The sequence below is a fragment of the Larimichthys crocea genome, chromosome XII (assembly GCF_000972845.2).
Source record: "Larimichthys crocea isolate SSNF chromosome XII, L_crocea_2.0, whole genome shotgun sequence".
Taxonomy (NCBI): domain Eukaryota; kingdom Metazoa; phylum Chordata; class Actinopteri; family Sciaenidae; genus Larimichthys; species Larimichthys crocea.
In genome coordinates this window covers 18,140,880-18,160,553 of record NC_040022.1, presented here as the reverse complement: position 1 = coordinate 18,160,553, position 19,674 = coordinate 18,140,880, and the positions used below count along the sequence as shown (strand labels likewise).

General features: G+C 40.5%; 3 protein-coding genes across 5 annotated transcripts; all 3 read right to left on the bottom strand.

Moving 5' to 3' along the window:
* Nucleotides 1-630: 630 nt before the first annotated feature.
* On the bottom strand, nt 631-4,754 carry fbxo36b (F-box protein 36b). Its single transcript, XM_010733301.3, has 4 exons — nt 4,621-4,754; nt 4,102-4,210; nt 1,520-1,692; nt 631-1,329 (listed from the first exon to the last, which is right to left on the bottom strand). The coding sequence occupies exons 1-4, from the start codon at nt 4,714-4,716 to the stop codon at nt 817-819; spliced, it is 891 nt and encodes a 296-aa protein (XP_010731603.3). The 5' UTR covers nt 4,717-4,754; the 3' UTR covers nt 631-816.
* A 716-nt stretch (nt 4,755-5,470) lies between these two features.
* On the bottom strand, nt 5,471-13,971 carry agfg1b (ArfGAP with FG repeats 1b). Of its 3 annotated transcripts, none has more exons than XM_010733297.3 (12): nt 13,565-13,971; nt 10,759-10,852; nt 10,350-10,465; nt 9,600-9,738; nt 9,338-9,494; nt 9,071-9,178; nt 8,599-8,743; nt 8,357-8,436; nt 8,155-8,247; nt 7,818-7,976; nt 7,193-7,287; nt 5,471-7,047 (listed from the first exon to the last, which is right to left on the bottom strand). In XM_010733297.3, the coding sequence occupies exons 1-12, from the start codon at nt 13,729-13,731 to the stop codon at nt 6,988-6,990; spliced, it is 1,413 nt and encodes a 470-aa protein (XP_010731599.3). In that variant the 5' UTR covers nt 13,732-13,971; the 3' UTR covers nt 5,471-6,987. The 3 variants fall into 3 exon arrangements, with proteins under 3 accessions (XP_010731599.3, XP_010731600.3, XP_010731601.3); XM_010733298.3 differs by having other exon boundaries at nt 8,599-8,740; nt 13,565-13,970; XM_010733299.3 differs by lacking the exon at nt 9,071-9,178 and having other exon boundaries at nt 8,599-8,740.
* Nucleotides 13,972-14,256: 285 nt separating this feature from the next.
* On the bottom strand, nt 14,257-19,573 carry LOC104920901 (probable flap endonuclease 1 homolog). Its single transcript, XM_019259101.2, has 11 exons — nt 18,191-19,573; nt 17,190-17,256; nt 16,816-16,918; nt 16,499-16,553; nt 16,330-16,391; nt 16,097-16,233; nt 15,750-15,810; nt 15,483-15,614; nt 15,245-15,390; nt 14,998-15,142; nt 14,257-14,906 (listed from the first exon to the last, which is right to left on the bottom strand). The coding sequence occupies exons 1-11, from the start codon at nt 18,270-18,272 to the stop codon at nt 14,850-14,852; spliced, it is 1,047 nt and encodes a 348-aa protein (XP_019114646.1). The 5' UTR covers nt 18,273-19,573; the 3' UTR covers nt 14,257-14,849.
* Nucleotides 19,574-19,674: the final 101 nt, after the last annotated feature.

Below are 19,674 nucleotides of genomic sequence, written 5' to 3'. Positions count from 1 at the left end.
CCCTGGCTAGGCTGGTAACATGTTGTAATCTCTTAGGAGCTGGAGCAGCTTCTTCTTTTTAAGGATCCAACACTGACCTGACCTGAACATTAACATGGGAAGATGTTTATGTGAAAGGGTCAAATTTAAAGGAAGGCACAAACAGTCCTGACTAGTTTCAAAGTAACGGGTAAGAACCAAATCAATTAATGAATCATTAAATAGTGGCTCCGGAATAACTCTGAATAAAGACAATGTTATTTGACTACCAGAAACCAGTAACCCTGGATTCATTGATTCATTTGCCATACATGTTTGAATATGCATTCTGATTACTTTGTTCCAGGTTAACTTAACAAAAAAATACCATAAGCATGCATTGCCACATAAATAACTTAACATGGTTGATCATATTTAGGTCCCCTCAAGTAAAGTCGAGTGTCACCCTAAAGTGGGAAGTAGTTACTGAGATTTTTACTTAAAATTAGTTCAATGACAAGCCACAGACTTTCATAATGTTTATGTAATTTATGTTAAATCTACAACTTATAATATTTGAGATAACAACTTGTGTAGTACAATGAACAATTATTATATACTATAATGTCTTGTTCTATGTAAAAGTCATGGCACAATGGACACACTAATAAAAATGTCTACAACTGTCCTTTAGAGGATCGACAGTTATATCAAACAAAAATAATAACTTTATATTTGTCCCATAAAAGATAATCTTGAGAGACACAACTCATTTTAGAACAAGAAAGGTGCATAAATGGCCTAACAGTGTAACAGTAACCCTGAGATACAGGTCTTAAGTAACATTTGACAGAAGGATTAACTCTGCATCTTGTCTGATTTTTGTTCACTGTAGTCTCCTCTACTGTTGCTTAGTGCACTGTTCTGCACCGGCGTTTCCACCAAACAGTTTTCCTCCAACCACTGACCAGACCCGGGCATGCTGAAATCAGAGCCAGCCTCTGGCTCAGGGTTACGGCCGGGGTCAACATCACAGCAAGACTTGGCATCAAAGCCAGTACCAGTTTCAGTGCCAAGGCTTAGCTCTGGGATAATGCCAGGGTGAGATTCCTCTTCAGAACCGGAAGTCTGGTCTGAATCTGAGCTCTCATTGGGAGACTTCTCAGCCTTTGTATCTGTGTCAGAGACCTGTTCTTCCTGTTGCTCCTCCGGCTTCAGCCTTCTGCGGCTGATCAGCTTCTGCAGCTGTAGCTTGCTGGTGAAGAAGATGCTGCGCCAGCCCACCTCGAGCGCCAGGGATGCCACCTCAGCTGAAACTGTGTTGCAGCGCCGGCGCACTGCCTGCTCCCAAAACTCCTCTGACCCACATAGCTGAAGAACAGAAGTAAATAAATATTACAATACACATTTATGTAATTCTAGTTTATTTAAACAATCAAAGAACAGAATATACAAAAGACAAAATGTGCAATGGTGCAACCTCTAATTAATAGACTGGGTATTTCTTATCTCAGCATACAGTTTATTTTTGGTAGCATCTCTGTGTTTCTCTGGAACTCACCTGCCTGAACCTGCGTGACGTTCGTCCGAGCTGACCCACATCCTCTAGTTCAAGATAATTTATTATCCGCAGAAGTAAGGGGTCTGACAGGTGCTCCAGATAATCATAATGGCCTTGGCACAAAGCCTTGGTGTACTGCAAGTTTTGACGACTGAAAACCATACGGACCTTACCTGGGAAGAAGCCCATTACTTTAGCTGTCAGTTTGCTCTCACATGAAATATTCACAAGACATAAACTAGATATAGACTGATAAACAACTTACTTGCTGTAACAATAAACATGCATTTCTGCACAGGTCTAAGAAAAATATTCTGCTATATATCTTCTCAGCTCATCATTCATTCACTCATACACTTGTTTTAGTCTCATGGTCGACATAAAAGACAAGACATTATATAAAATACATTTTCAGAGTCATTAAAATGACAATAAATGTGTACATGAGATTTCTTGGAACAGACTGGAAAGTATTATACTTATACATATTATATACGTATATTAAACTCCTGCAGCCACACACATTTCACCATTCAAGTCTATTAAGTCATATTCACATCACGTCATCATTCTATGCTTGCTTGACCACAGATGTGCAGTATACAGTGGTATGCAATATGCTCTGAACACAGATGCCTTCACTCCACCTGTACACATAATAAACCTGCATGAGAGAGTGTTGCTTGTGCATACATCTTGAGCAGCTGAAGACAGGCAGGAAAACAGGAAGAGAGAGGCGCCGACATGAAGCAATGGACCGCAGTCGAACCTGGATCGCTGCAGCAGGGACTTACACGGGTTACATGCTCTACCAGTTGAGCTACAATGTCACCCCAAAGATATTACAGACAGCCATTGAACAAATTGAAGTCAGAAAATTTTAGACATTTCTTCTCTGTGGTTCTTACTGGCATTATATTTGATATCATGTTCCTCACCATACACAGAACACATAGTAAGGAGCTGCTGAAGGACAGTTTTACATGGACAAAAGACCATGACATCATCTCACAGTATATGGTTCACTAGAGTATTACCAGTCATACACCCTGTATTATAGGCTTTCCATGATCCACCAAAGCTTTCGGAGCATCAATAAAGCATAAGATGAGTTTTGGCTTTATTTGTTTAAATGTTTATCCTTAAACTGTTATTTGTGGAGTTAATAAACTCATTTAATCTATCTAAGAGGATTCTTTCTAGGACCTTTACCAATATGCTGACTAGAGTTATGGGCCCATAGTTATCTAGGCTGCATACTTTACCAGCTTTGTCCTTAATGACCAACAGAACACACAACACTGAGTCTGGTAACAAGCCATAAATCATTAAGCCAGCAAAGCAAATAGCAAGGAGGGGAATGGGCTGGGATATTTAAGGTGTTCAGCTCTAATATGGTCTAAACCACTTGGTTTGTTATCAGACAGCTTGGTACACCTCATGTAACATAATCACCATTGAATTATTATAATATTATATAATATTACCTTGTACAAATCTTTACAAATCTGTTTGAATGCTGGAACTCTCACTTACATTAGCTTCTTAGCCATGGAGTAAGCTGTCATGGCTTGTTCAGTTTTACATCTTGCATTATTGAGCTTCTTGTACCCTATCTTATGTTTAAGAGCCTATCAAAGGGTAATTACAGCCTTGATGATATGTACCTATACCATAGAGGTACCACCAATGGTTAACAGCTTTTTTTTTTATGATAGATGGTCCTCAAAAACAGTTGGGACTGCTTATGGTCGCTATATACCAGTGGGGAGCTACGCAAACAGCACAGGTCAAAGCAACAGACCTTTTTCACAGCAGACATTTTGGCACATCATTGCAGGAAAAGCACAGGTGTAATTGATGACATTAAAAATGAATGGATTCTATTCAGGTGACCTAGTTTGAGGGTTCTGGTATTGTGCATGCGGGCTCACTGAGACCATTGATATAACAAAGCTATTGTTAAATAAATGTATTTTAATTGTGCTTTTTCTGATATTAGAAGTCAAAATATCAGCCAAGAAAATCCTATTATTCTCTATACTCATTGTTTTTGCCATGCCTTTGTTGAACCATATATGATAAGAGAACACCAGATGGTTATTAATAACTCACTGATTGGTCTATTTCATAACAGACATGTTGACTTGTCACAGTAGGAAAAGCACAGGTGTTACTAATAACATTAACAATCTGTTTTATCTGTAAATGTCCCAGTGAGGCATGACAGTGTGGCAGAAAACACAAAACCAGGATCCTGAAATAGACCTTTTCACAGCAGCTATTTTAAAATGAAACAGTAGGTAAACACAGGTGTTACCAATGATCTATTCCATCCAGGTCAAACAGAGTCAGGGTGCTGCTGTTTTGCATGTTTGCTCACTGGAAAGTCTCTGCTACACTAAATGGAAAGGAACCTTAAACAGTATCATATCACGGGTAATACCCGTGGCTACTATTAAAAAAGGTCACTTTAAACCTTTTCATTGTAATCCCCTTCCTTTTGGCAAGTTAAATTAAGACAACTAAGCTTTGTCTGATGTGTTCAGCTCAAGATACAGTCGTAAACAATAAGTCCTTACTCTGCAGGGCACTGTCATCCAAGAAGTCCTGGTGAGACTCCTTCAGCTCCCCGGGCCTGGAGTACCTGTCTACAGCTCTCAGGGAAATCGTCCACCATCTCCAAATCACCTGTAAATGACCAAAAGATCATTGGGGTTATTATAGTTTAATAAACAAGCTATGACCATACACAGCAATTTGTTGTTTAAGCACAGTACAGTCATTTTTTCACGTCTAACAGTGTAATGCATACACCCTTTACAGTGAGATGTATTTTCTATAGCTCTTTTCTCGACTTTTCACTGTTTATTCTGTTCAAAACATTGATGATTTATCTTCCCAGGTAAAAGGGAAACAACACACACAGCTAACTGGCAACTATCACTAGTAGAAAACAGATGAAACTGTTCTGTTAATGTTAACGTCTGGTTTAGGCTAGCTAGCGTTAATCAGTAACTCGTTGTAGCAAAAACGTGTAGTTTCTACACAAAGTGATGTCAGTTCTTATTTATAAAATATATATATATATTACTACTTACATCTGACTTGGTGACAGCAAAATAATAAAAACTCTTATCGGGCGGAGGACCAACTCCAGAGATTTCAAACAGCGGGTCTGTTAGCAGGGACGCCATGTCAAAGTTTCTGCGTTGTCATGGCAACAGTGCTTTCTCACACACGGGGAAGAAACGTTTGACCGAATAAAAATTAAATAACTTACAATGTTATGTAACACAATGGTGAAAAGGACATGGTTTCTTCATACTATAAATAATAAACATGCAACAATGCACACGTTTGAAAGAGTAACGTTATACAGTAAGTTGCTTATTAGCTGATGCAGTTTAGTCTTTTTTTTTTTTTCTTAGCTTATTTCTGTGTTTATGTTCATTTAGGAAGCTTAGTTTGTGCTATACAGAAATTAGACACCTTATCTCGTAATTTTTTTTTTTATCCAGTGACTGCAATGCGCTTCCGTAATAGTGTTATAAGAGGTGTTTTTAACATTTTATTAACAAACTGGTCAAGAGGTCCAGCTTTGGACTACTCCCTCCACAGTGGAAGTGGGGGAGACATCTCCTCTCACCCCCTGCATGAGACTGTTACTCCCACCATGAAAGAAGGAGCATGACTTATTTCTATATATTTCTTATTTATGAGTAATTTCTTATCCATCTTGTGTATACATGCTGCTGTGACATGTGTGTTTTTTTTCCCAAGTGTGGGATCATTCAAGAATATCTTTTCTTATTTTAGCCTCACACAACTAAAAGCTTCAATGCAAAATGACTATTAACCTTCACACAGATTGATCGCAAATCTATTGTATTAGTCTGCATTAGTTTCAATCACCTCTCTGTTAGAATAATACTATTAAAAAAGACAAAATTGTAGTTAAAAATCTTTTAATTTATTTATACATATATTTATATATGTACACATTTACTTACCTATTCTTGTAAAGACATGAAACGCATTGTCAAATTGTTAGTCATTGGTGGCACAATAGAGACCCAAGTAGACCCAGGCAGATCATGTAATGTGATAGTCCCTAAATTAATCTGTTCTTTTCCTTTGCCTTATCTCTAATTAAACTGAGGGAAGATCAATATTTCCCCTCATCAGGTTTTTTCGCTCCAAAGGCTTTTTAATCAGAAGGCAAAGAAATAGACAGATGTCGAGGGAGTTTGGTGAATACAACATAACATTGCATAAATATTTTGTTTTCAAATGTTGTACTTTTTTTGTGTAGACAGGGTCTGGTAAACCTGTCATTCCCTTTTAAAGAGTACAAGTCACCTGCAATCATGTGAATGATTACTTCACTTGTTTTGAGTACCCATTTTGGGTCACACACACACACACATACACAACCCTGAAGTTTCAACAGTCTTTCCTTTCGTCTATACCATATTCATAAAATATAGTGAATAGCTGAAAATATCTCCTCTGACATCTTTAATCCGGAGGAGAGGTTAATGAGAGTATATTTAACAACTTTAACAATGTTTTATAGATTAGGTAGGGTACTGTAAAAGGACAAAGAAATACTCAACTTATTGCCTGCTCTTCTCTACTCATCTCTTTCCTCCATTTGTGCTCTAATAGACATGCCTATCCCTTTACCAGGTGGAATAACACATCTTAAGTCTCTGCTGGCCTCATATTCTTGGTTTCAAACCAAAATGTAACCCCTACTCCTTTTCACAATTTCACAGATATTATTTAAAAGGCTGACAAATAGTCCAGGATCAATGCTGCATCCCATCCTCATCCAGCTGGGGATGTTACTCTAATTTAAAAAGATGTGGGTTGGGTTTGGTTATAGGCAACTTGGATCTCGAAGTTAGGACATTTTGCACCTTGGTGCCAGTATATTAGCAGTTACGCTAAAATAACAAACGCACATCCCTTTAAAAAATGAAATACCTGCATCATCGTGGGCGCTTCAATCCACAGATCACAGATTTGGATGGAACCCTGTTAATAATCTTAAAAGGTGTACCCTCTTACCTATGTAGATAGTTTGTAGTTAGGGTTTTTTTTCCCCACAAGGTGTGTGTATACTCAACCTTGTTAAATCAGTCCTTGTTATACATAACATGTACTTAATTGTGATTACAAATGATGATATGCACAGAGCTTACAGTCATAAACAAAAAATAAAAAAAAGCATATGATGTATTGTATATAGTCCAAACAGTACATTTACGTCCATAACAGTCCCTTAGTCTTCAATATAGTCCATTGTACTCCTTCATAGTGTTGTAAACTTTTTTATGAAAAAACAAAAAAACATAAGTCTTTCTTAAAAAAATGGACTGCCTCTAATTGCATGACGGAACAGGGGGTTTGTTGAATATGTGCTGCATGCTGGCCTCTGGTGGCCACGGCTGGGAGCTGTGCTACAGAAAAGGGTTGGTGGACGAACCCCCTGAAGGGAATGATCCGGCTGGGGCTCCCGCCTGAAAGAAAGAAAGAAAGAAAGAAAAAAAAAAAGCAAGGGAGTCAGGATTAAAGTTTAAGACCCCAAGAGAAAACAATTATCAATTTCATCTGTGCAAATGTTTTCTTAAACTAACAATAAACAAAAAGACAACACATGCTCACCATGAACGGATTATTGGACATGCTGGGGCCAGCTACAGGCTGCCCAAAGGGTGTCATGGAGGGCTTGTTCTGACCGTAAACTGAAAAGGCAGGGCCTAGGGGTGATACAGGGAAAGATATTTAAACAGTCCACTCTCTCTCACAGTTAAGCAGTGGGAAATAATAACATTTCATTACGAGCAGTTACATCAACAGCCCATGAGGAGCAGGTTATAAAAGTCAATCTTACAATGAATGAAATTATGAACGTTCATTTCTTAAATACTAAGGGATTAAGACTATAAAGAGGTGAAGAAAATCAACAAGAGAGCAAAGGCCAGCGTGTCAGGTTGCATTTAGATGTGAACAGAGCTGTATGAATGATGTCAGATTGTGTTTCTGGTCCAGAGCAGGGCTCTAAATCTCTGTACCCTAAATGCAACCTTTTATCACTGTGCGGTAGCTGCCACTGACACAATTTCAATTTGCTGCAGCAACACAATTCCTAATGCATTAGGATCATCACGTAGATAATTAGATATAACTAATGCCAAATAAAATGCTGCATGTGATCGTAAAAATCACTGACAGGTACTGCACAGGTGGAACAGGGTAGCAGGACAGAGGGATGTGGGAGGCCACTAACCATTAGACTGAGGGTGGTAGGCCCCAGGTTGAGAGTAAGGGATGGGGGCCTGGCCTGGAAACTGCTGCTGGAAGTTTCCGCTGAAGCTGGTCGGGAGGCAGTAGGAAGACGCATTCCCAAAGCCGGCGGGCATGCTCATAGAGCCAGTGCCAAACGAGGCTACAAGACACAGTGTGTGTAAACATGTACACACACACACAAACACAAATACACAAGGAGGAGTAAATTCTAGATACAAATCACAAAGCTATGTGGCAATGTAACTGGGTTACATCAACGTAACACAAATGTCTAAGTAAAAAAATAAATAAATTTACTAAACTATAAATGGACACACCTGCAGCTGGAGTTCTGCCATTGGTCTGGAAAGGGTTGGTAGCCATCTCCGGGGCAACGGCTGCAGCAACGAAGGGATTTGTGGATGGGACGGCTGGAAACACAGGGAGTGCGTTTCTAAATAAGTCTTCCAGCTACATTTGAAAATGTACCATTCATTTTTCTTCCATATGTGTAACTGTAGTAGCAGTCACTGTTACTACCTCCAAATCCAGGCTGCATGCTGGGTAACACAGGTGGATTCTGGGCTGGCGATGAACCGAGCACTGGTCCAAATATGTTCCTGTAAAGAAGATGCAGTTTAGAGTTTATGCAGATACTGTAAACATTTTGCTGCCTTTCAAAAGCAAGCAGTTTGGCTGTGAAAGGAATGTGTGTGTGTGTGTGTGTGTGTGTGTGTGTGTGTGTGTGTGTATGTGTGTCTGTCTGTCTGTCAGTTTCTCACCCTTGCACATTGCTGCCTGTAGAGACAGTGGTGCTGAGCTCGTTGTCCAACTCAGCCAAAGCTGCATAGCGATCCTCTGTGCGGCTCCCCGACTGGGACTGGGCAGGTACGGCGCTAGACATTGACGGGATTGGCACACCTCCTGCTTTCCACAAATTTATTAAAGAAAAATAAATAAACACTCAAAGATCACATGACACATGCTTATTAATGCACACTTAAAATAACAACATATATAAAAGACACAGCTAAATAAATGAGGGAAAATCTTTTTAACAAATGCACAATTTGAGGTCATGTGTACTACCTTTGTACATGGGTTCAAAGGTTGCTTAGCAACAACTGTAATAAGCATCTATGATACAGAGAGGGCTTGTCAAGTGCACAAAGAAATGAAAAAGCAAAATACTGAGGTGAGGGTGAGTGTGTGTGGATAGGGTGGAGGAGAGACAATGGTGGGGTGGGGGGGTACCTGATGAAAAGGACTTTGAGGGGGGTGACGTGCTCAGATGGGATGGAATTGAAGTGTTTCCAAATGCCTCAAAGTTGGCAAAGTTGGTATTTGAATTACCCTGAGGTGCTGCAGCCGTACACAAGGAGAAATTAACACAGACAATAAAATGTAGAAATAAAAACAATGGCAGAGCAATGCATGGGATGATGACACACCAGAGGCTACATACAGCTAAATAACCTCTGCATTAGTCTGAGGGAAATGTTTGACAGAACGCTTTCTTACCTGACTGGCTTGGAAAATGTGCAAAGTTGGCAAAGTTGGTGGAGCTGGAAGTTTGAGTGGGTGGAGCAGCAAAGATGTCTCCTCCCAGGTCAGAGAGCAAGTCAAACTTCTTCTCCTGAGCAGCGCTGTGAGCCTGGGAACGAGCAAGCCCTGGAGACTGGACAACAGCCAGAGAAAGGGGTTAAAACATTTCTCCAAAAGACATACATCATAGATGGGTATTTAAAAAGGCAAAACTAGGCTTGGTGTATGTTTCTGTTACCTGGCGGATTGGGGTCTTGTTAAGCTGCAGGGTCTTGAGAGGTTGGACTTCTGGGGTGCTACCGGTGCTGCTGGCTGAGGAGCCAGACACAGAGGCCTGGACACTTCCTACTGCCCTTGCCTGGTCTGGAGGAACATACCTTGGCATTCAGGAAAGAAAAGTATTCTTTAAAAAATGAAAACAGAATCAGCTTTCATAATATGATCCCATCTGGCCACTGTGCGAACAACAAATTGGTAATTATGAATTTGAACAGAGATAAAGGAAATATATAAAATCCTATGAGATGGGATCTTCCTTTGTAAAACACAGTGTTTAAAGTTTGTGCTGTCCCACCACCAACATTGCAGTAAAAGTAAAGTGACACGTAGCCGTAGACAATAAAGAGCATGCTGTCAAACTAAAACATATGGTTGACCAAATCCATAACTGCTAAATGGGTTTTTTTGGCAGGTAGCACTCAGTGCTCAGCACTTTTTTCTCCTGCATCACAGCTGATAGTAAAAAGCCAGCATGCTGAATGTCTGACACCGACTTATTTATTACCTTTGCAACTAACAGCTGCAATTATTTAAAGTAAATATTGTTTAATTGAACCATTTACCCATTTGAGCAATGTGCATTCACATTGTTTGAACAATGACTGAAATAAGAGTGTTTGGTTGGATCCCGAATTTAAAGTGCAACAATAGGTTTAACTCTTGCCAAAACACACCAAACAAACAAAATAGGTCATTAAGTTTATGTTACCATCTTTTCTTTTCGTATTTTTCCTGAAGGAACTCTTTTACTTTCTGCGGTTCTCGGAAATCTGGAACAACTGATGTCCTGTCGTCATAGAGGCCCAACCAGATGTGTTTACAAACCTACAGGGGGGGCAGAGGAATGAGGAGAGTGGGAGGTAAGAAGGGGATTTGGGTGGGGGAGGTGGCAAAGCCGGGTAGAGAGGTGAGAGAAAGTAAAGGGAAGGGGGAGGGGATGATGAGAAATGGGGGGGGAGTAGGGATAGAGGAATGCCAATAAAGTTGACTAAGCAGGGTTCAGAAAAATGCCAAGATGAGCCACTTCTGAATCAAAACCAGACAGTCATGAGCCATGAATATAAAAATAAAGTTTCACAATGTAAAACGTGTCTTTTGTTGTAAAATGTGCACAATACCTCATTGCTGTGTTTCTGTAGGAATTCAATTTCCTGATGTGTGAACGTGGTCATAGAGATGGACTTCACTCTATGTGGGGGATTCAGTCCTCGCCTGTGGGTGGAGGAGGTATATGTTAGCTTAAGAACAAGAGAAGCAGGATGCAACCCATTGCTGTTTATGTGACATAAAACAAACAAACCAAAAAAAGCCAAAGCACAGACGCAGTGATACATTTTCATTTTCAGAGGGAACACATGCATGAGCAATGAGTATTTAGGCTAAGACACGTTTGGGACACGTAAACTGAGAGCAAACAACATTTGATTGACGTTTCTAAAAACCAACAAAAAATGTTGTGTACCGACAAATACGAAATTAAAAAGCATTTGACTAGCAGTAGATGCTTACCTCTGATTTGTATTGGATGGTTTAAATCTTAAGAAATGTAGATGACTTGTAAATTTACTGAATTCTCCAATACCAAAATAAAAAGGCAAAAGTTATATTTAGAACTATTTGTGACTGGTTATTTGATAAGAAATCACCAAGACCTGATTGAAAATGGCAAAGATTGTACTCACTGCTATTAAAGACTTACATAAAAGCAGATGCCATCATAACTATATACTGTATGCTTAGTGTCTGCAAAAACTGTTTAAAGATGGGTTGACGTGAATCCACAAAAAAAGTGAAAACAAATGTCTACAAATAGATTGTGTACAAATATAAAACACTTAGTAATAATAATTACATATGAGCATCTTCACTTTGTGACACTTCATACCATTAATCTTACTGTAACCTTTGTAGCCAACCCTTCTAAGAAGTCAAAAATTTAGCCAAATTTAAAAGCATGTGTGTGTTTAATCAAGTTGTGACACAGATATACATAGATTTACAACTAGAATGCACAAAGGTTTTCTGGCAAAAACTAAATCCTGAAGACAAAGAAGTATTACAGACAAATATGTGACAGGATTACTGAAATACAGCTTGTTTATACAGCCAGAACAAATTGCGTGTCAAGGGGGTTTATATCCTCAGACCCACAAGAAAAAGGAAAATCCACAAACACTTCAGAGTTTAAGGGAAGTTCTCAAAATCTGAAGGTCTGTACAAGAGAGACACCAACCAGTGAGGAAGAGAACCAAGGGGCCCCAGGCAAGTCAGGAGGAGCTTTTAATGCAAAGACTGGAGACAGCACTGACAACTGTTGCTTCACCAGTTGCAGCTTTGTGCCATATTGGCAAAGACAACACCGCTGTTGAAAACAAACAAGTCACATGACAACTGGGCTACTGCCACACGAGAGACTGTGAAACAAAGTGGTCTGCTGATCTACGGTCTGCTGAAATCAAAATAAACACACACTACCACGAATGCTTGTGAAGGCAGCATCATGCTCTGAGGAGGCCACCGAAGACTTGTGGAGGTTCAGATTAAAAAGAAGACACATCCGAGACACATCCTGGACAAAAACCTGATGCAATCTCTAAGAGAACTGGCTTAAAACCAACAATGTTAATGTCCCAGTGTGGCCAAGTCAGAGTCCAGATCTTCATCCAAACCAGAATTTACGGCAGGATCTGGAAAATTGCTGTTCATTGCAACCTGACACAGCTTTCACAGTTTCACTAAGAGGAATGAGGAAAAACGGCAAAGTTCATACAGATCAAACACTGTCGCCAAAGATGCCTCTACTAGAACGGACTTCATTATTTTGAATACTTGCGTAATAGATTCTGTCTGGAGTCGATCTGATAAAGTTTAACAAGCGTCACTTTTTTTATTTATCTGGGTCAAGAAGGCCAAATGAATCCACTGTGATTTAAGGATGCAAACCAATCAAGGCAAGTCCAAAAACTTATTTACACAATCTCACTTTTTCTTAATTAACATGCGTTTGTCCTCCACCGTCTAATAATAATAGATAAGGGCACATACAGTACATGATCTTATCTGTGTCATTTTAGCTGACATATTGATTGGATTATGTGCAGAGCCATGCACAATACAATGCAACGTGTCTAGATCCTGATAGTGGAGCCACACACACACACACACACACAGCTACAACATGTAAGCGTGCAAAACCTCCTCTGACAAGATGAACACGACACAAGCGACACACTGTCACAAGACCAGTCCTTATATGAGCAATCATACATACGTGGGAAACTTAGATATTGCATAAATGGGTTTCATTGCCTAAATTTTGGTTATGATTTCAAAACTATTAGAGCTTTTGAGGAACAGCTTGTGTTTTCAGCAGACAGCAGCAGCTAAGGACGACCCACTACCCCACTTCGTCTTTAAACCACTTCCCAAGTTGAGAGACCCACCCTGCTGCTGCTTATCTAGAAGGTGTGTGTGTGTGTGTGTGTGTGTGTGTGTTTATTTGCGACATGCCTTACCGGAGGTCAAGCTAAAGTTCAACTCTTGCAGGTCTCTCCCCCGCATGACGAGCTGTTTTTCTTAAACAAGGTGCTCAAATATTTGACTGTGTGGTATGTGGTATGCTAACCTTGAAACCAAACGAGACCACCCCTCACACTGAGCCTACATTTATGTACAGCACCACATTGTATCACAGTGAAGTAATGCTGTAAACAAACCCAACCCAACCCAACCCGACCCAACCCGACCCGACCCGACCCGGCGGCCTCAGGCAGAACCGAGAGTAACGTCAGCGTCAGCGTTACCTGTGTGGACTTTAAGGCTAGCTAACGAGCTAACGGTACCGCCAAGTCAGCCCGCACAGACAGCGGTGCCGGGTGGACTCTGAACCATAAATAAGACACTTTATCCCGAAGGGAGACTCACAGGATGCCAGAGCAGGTGGTACAGACGAAGGAGCCCACTGTCATGTTGACATAGGTCGGGCCGCGTTGATCGCAGTCGAAGCATTTCCTATTCGCGGGCAGGCTAGTCATTTCCCGGAGCATCTTCAGATGAGTCTCCTCCTGCTTTCGCTTCGCGCTCGTTGCCATGGCGGAGAACAGCAGGCTGCTATCACCGGGGAGGAAGTTTGGTCAAGAGACCCGGGGCAGGGTGGGTGTCTTTCGGGGCAGACTTGTCCGCGTGTGACGGTTGGCGGTGGCCGGGGCAGACACCTTGCCGAGAGGTCTAGCACGGGAGACTGCTGGGCGACTGACAAACTACTTCTTCTACACGGGGAGAGGGAGAGACAAGAGCAGCCTCACAGGCACCGGCGCCATCTGTTGGCTTGGAATGATGCCTCGTGTTTTAATGAAGAGTAACGCTCTTAATTGGAAATATTTCAGAGAGAATTAATTTTAAAAAAATGGTGCTGTAAAAACACTTGCACGGTTTCCAGTGTTTGGCCCATAAGAACATCACACAAACAAATGAACAGACACATTCTTTTTAATTTAAAATGCCAACAGCATTACATATGAAAATCTAAATATAAAACATACTGGATGTATATTACAAGTATTTTCAAAATAATAATAAAATGGATTTGAACATCTCACTCTCTCTTTTTACTGCTGGTTTTAAAATTCAAGTCTTTGGTCTCTGCCTTGGCACCCTTCACACAGCAGGTGTTCGCTGAATATCTAGTGATGAGACATCCCCTGTCTCTAGTGTTGGCTTGGCTTGGGGAAAATCCTTCCTGACACTGATCGCACTGTTCTCTTTCATTGCCGTCCACCGCCTGCTCTGCTTTTTTTTGGTGGCTCTGCAGTAAACTGCTGTACACACACTGAAGAAGCGCCCACTCTGCGTGTTAAGACGAGATCAGATTATTGTATCGTCACTGGGGGTCGAGCTTGAAGTCGGCGTCTTGAAAGATGTTTGGGTTTCTTCAAAATTTGTCGTGATTAGGAAGAGCAATCCTCTGCATATGCAAAACCATGATCCAACATGTACAGCTGCTGCCACTGAGACTGTTATAACAACAACAATGATACAAGTAAAATGTAAAAACGTAATATTATTTAGTCAGTGACAAGAGATGCCAGACTTTCTCACTTGTGTGATCATCACATGGAAAAATATTCAAGATTGGGATTTTTTTCATAATTTTTCATATGTGGAACAGCAGAGGGTTGAAACATCTCTTTTTTTTTTCATGGTGGCCGCCTTATTTTGACTTTGGTCTCTTTCTGTTGCTGTTTAAAGAGTCTGCATCTTCCACAGACTAGAGGAGGGAAGAGAGAACAACTGTTTAGAAATCAACACACAATCCGATTATCTGTTATGTTTATACATGATAGTTACGTTATGCCCACCTGTGCCCTCTTTCTGGTAACTCTAAAGAAGTCCTCCATGTGAGTCTGCCTGCTCCGTCCTGCTGCTTTGTCCTTTTCCCTCTCTTCACGCCTACTTTCCCGCATCTGACGGAACTTCTCCATCCGACGACGGACCCTGTCCTCCCTAAAAACACACCATCGTGAAGAACACAGAACTGTTTTTGTAGGAGGTATCAGAAGCATGTCAAATGAAACATGAGCTGTCCTCTACAACACGAGCACGTACTTAACGTGATTGTCGTGACAGAGAAACCCAACCAAGGCTTCTTCATCTGGCTCAGCCCAGGTGAGTTCAGGAGCTACGATTTGTGGTGTGTCCAAGAATATCTTCCGTGCTTCGTTGTACTTCCAGGCATTGGGCACAGGATGGGTCTGAAACACAACAGATACTGGTGTCTTATTGGATCTTACACTTTTTTGTAAGGCAACATATAGAAAGAAACCATTGGTGATCTATTTAGTACCTTTCTTTTGACATGCAAAACCACAGTCTCGATAGTACGATGCTTCTGGATCAGTGTCAGGGCTCGCTTAGGACCCAAACCGGCTATCTTCTCACAGTAGTCACAGCCCAACAAAATACATAGGTCAACAAACTGGTGAGGGAAAAAATGCAAAATTGCAAAAGAAGGAAAGTTTGATTACTTCACTGTATTATTTCCATAAAATGGTATTACAAATGACCATATTCCATGTTTTCAAAGATTTGTTAATCAAGGTTTCAGTCGTACCTCCTGGTGACTAATTTGGAGTTTCTCTAACAGCTTGGGTAAAGAATATTCAATTACTTCACTGTCAGGAAGAAGAAGAAAAGAAATCACAGAAATCAATATTAGATTAGTTCAGAAGCCCCACAGACCTGCATTCAATTAAAATGATAGAGGATAATAAAGCAACATGTAGTGGCATCAATACATAAACAGTGTGATCTCAGATCTATCAACAGAAACATTGTAAGCACAATATGAAAAAAGCATCTTTGTCGTATGGACAATTGCAAGTGGTGACAAATACTATGAAAATGTAAGGAAACTCGAGTGCAGTCCTTTAAGCAGCACATGAATTGCACAGTTCTTACCTGTCCTTCTTGGCATTCAGCTGGCGAATAAGAATACTGGCTCCAAACGGCAGCGTGTCCATGTCCTCTGATGCCACAGCATCCACATTCCCCTTCATCACCAGCTGGGCACACATTGCCTCAGCGTCACCAGTAGCCTGGAGCACAAGAAAGCGAGAAGAAAGATGCATGAAGTGAGGGAAGTCAAGAAGAAAAGGTATGTCAAGAAAAATGTATATGTTAGCAGTTCGTACCTGGATGACAGGTACACCCAGAAGCTTCAGGAGCTGGAGACAATCTTTGGTCAGGGATGATGCTGCATGGTGCAAGAGAGACTTGGCATTCAAATAATCTTCTCTTGAGAATGTAATGAGTTTTATAACTTGTTAAACTTTAAAACCTGTGAGGTCAGTGGGGATGTACCTGTGCCTGTGATGTTGGGGAAATGCCTACCAGCTGCCTCAGCTCGTTTCTTAAGCTGAAAGAAAAACAGAGGCTTCGATCAGAATAGGTAGCAGTCATCTGCATAACACCACGGGTGTGTACTGTCTCTATCATATCCATCAAATTCACTTTCACTTTCTTATTTACTTATTCTTATTTTCTTTAATCAACACCTGGAACAGGTTTTACCACTATTATGAGTGCAGGTCATTGACATGGGACTTTCCTACACAGCAGGAGGAAATATTTAGTATCAGGTTAAGTCAACAGACACTGACTCAAAAGGTGTCACTTACAACAGCTGTCTTTTCCCTGGGAGGCTTTCCGTCAAACACAAAGACTGGCTTTATGTCATGTTCCAGGAAGGTAAGCGTTCGGAAGAAGAGCCCCGTCAGAGGGCTGCAGTGAAGAAACACAGGATATTTCACACAAATACACAGACCATAGAAAATAAACCCCTTTACAGTGTTAAACTACGAAAAGAATTTTAAATTATTACCGGGCTGTTATATTGAACTGCCATACATCTTACAGGTGTTTCTATTTTTCTGAACACTGGCATGGAGACGGGTAATCAAAATATATAACTAGCTTTCGGAAAAACAAGGAGAGCATGTGGGAAGATAAATCTACCGTTGCTCCAATGGTCATCCATCGGGAAGGAGCTCACCTTAGTGATGGCGTTGCTGCACGAAACTGGTTCACAACAATAGACGTATCCAGTGCGATTACTTTTCCTGTGGAGAGTAACACGGCACCAGCATCATATAACACACTTTCTTTGTAGTCATAATTGTCTTGTCTGTCACATGTCTCATGTACCCAGAGGTCAAATTTAACTTACTTATTATATAACTTTAAGTACTTAAAACAGGTCTGTGAAGTAGTAGTAAGGGTTTGGCTTGGGAACCGGAGGATGGCTAATTCAAGTCCAGCATGGACTAAAGGATGGAGGGTGGACTGGTCGCTGGAGAGGTGCCAGTTCACTTCCTGGGCACTGCCGAGCTGCCCTTGAGCAAGGTACAACTCCGAGCAGCTCCCAGGGCACTGCTAAGTGTCTGCCCATCACTCCAACATCTCTACATGTTTGCATGTGTGTATGTGGGGTTGTATTTCAGGCCCATATATGTAAAAAATGTTTAAGGAGTGTAACTGTAAATGTTTCTAGCAGCACTATCAACATGAGTCATTACATATGAGCCCTAAATAGTTTGACCAGTTAACATAATAACAGTGTCATAAATACTTTTAATGTAGCCAACACACACGAACAGAGTTCAAATAAGTAAAACTTTGCAGTACATGTAGTACTGCCAAAGTGTAAAATGTGTAGGAAGAGCTGCAGTCACAGTTTTAAGTATTATCAGTAAACTTTATAACAAAAATAAAAGTACTCATATTATGCAGAATGGCTGTCAGCAGTGTTTTCATTTTAAAATAACAGAAACCCTAAACACAACTTGACGTGACCCGTGCCTCAGATGTACCTTAATACAGAGTATTAAGTTTAGTAGCTTGTATATGTTTGTAGATACTGTTCAATATTTCACAGTTATTGTTACTTTGAAGGTTTCGTTGTGAGTTAGCTGAGCTAGCAGGTGACTGTAGGCTAACGTTAGCATAACAATGCTAATGTTTCAAAGGTTGGTGTGACATGTGCAGAGTTATTACCGGTGTAGTCACTGATATCCTTATGACAAACAGCACCGGGAGCATCTGAGCGGATCAAATCTGCCAGTTTGGTGATTCCCATTGTCACCAGTAACACACGTGATGCTTTGTTTATGAACACTTCCGGTACAAGATGAGGAAAAAGCAGCTCAGTTTAGGTTTAATCCGGATTATCTGCAGTCTGTGGATGATGTTTGACGCCAGAGGTGGACTTCAGTTTAACATACACGATCACGAAGTCTCCACGAAGTGTCCACGACAATGTCCAGTTTAAAGCCCAGTTTCATCTTCCTGGTGGTGCACACTGGCTCATGGAGCAGCAGGGGTCAGTGTTGCACTGAGACAGGAAATCAACATTTATTACAGCAAAAATATTGGAAGTGTTCAAATATAATAAAGGAAGTAAAGTATTTAACTCAAACCTCCAGCTTTATTTTAATCATCGGTACAGTGCTTCACAAAAAAAAAGGTCACTGCAACATTTATTGATGCCTCTGCATTACATGTGATAAACCTCTGTGAAATACATACTCGTTTCATTATTGAAAAATAATGACAGAAATATTTAATATACATAGACATCTATTACACGGTCAGTAGTTCTAGGATTTATATCACACTGCATGATGAATAAAACCACAGCCAATGCTTTTTGTCTCGTAGGTAACAGTGGAAAAAACTCGAGTGCTCAAATTCTCTGGAGAAAAAAACCCCAGCTCAAACTGTAGAAACAGCATCAGAAAACTTCATCACTTCACAGATGATAGGTACTCTTCCTATATATTTTTGTTACCACTTCATCAAAGCTTATAACCCCCCCCCCTCAACTGCCAAAGAAACGAAACATTAAGGATAAACTACATTTCAACAATTTTCAAGTACTGTACACAAATGTTTTGGGTAATGCAGAACTCAAAAAGACATTTAGGGCAAATGTTATGGCATCTCTAGATTTAGTCATCTTAATATGACATTTTATTAATAGTAGTTTTTGACAGAGAAGACGGATCAGGTCTGAGGCTTGGTCCTGTAACTGTAAATCCAGCTCTGGGATAGGTTCCCAAAACATTTGCTGCTAAAAGTAAATCCTTGTCTCCCCTCCAATCATTCTTCTGCTAAAGATAAAAAGTCACATTTTTATGGTAAGCATCACTGTAACGTCTGCTTTTGCTGTGCAACGGAGTTATCAAGCTTAAAAGTGCAATCAGTGATATTTTCCTAGCTCTTTGCACAAAATAACTATCATATATCTTTTTGCAATTCTTGCTGGTTAACGCTGGACACTCCTTTGCCATGTTAAAGGACCAGTATGTAGGGGAACCTTTTATTCATAACTATGTTTTCATTAGTTATATAATCACCTGAAACTAAGAATGCTCGTGTTTTCATTAGCTTACAATGAGCCCTCTGTATCTACAGAGGCAGCAGGTCATCTTCCATGGAGCCCGCCATGTTGTACTGTGACGTTTCGACAGTAGACTGGA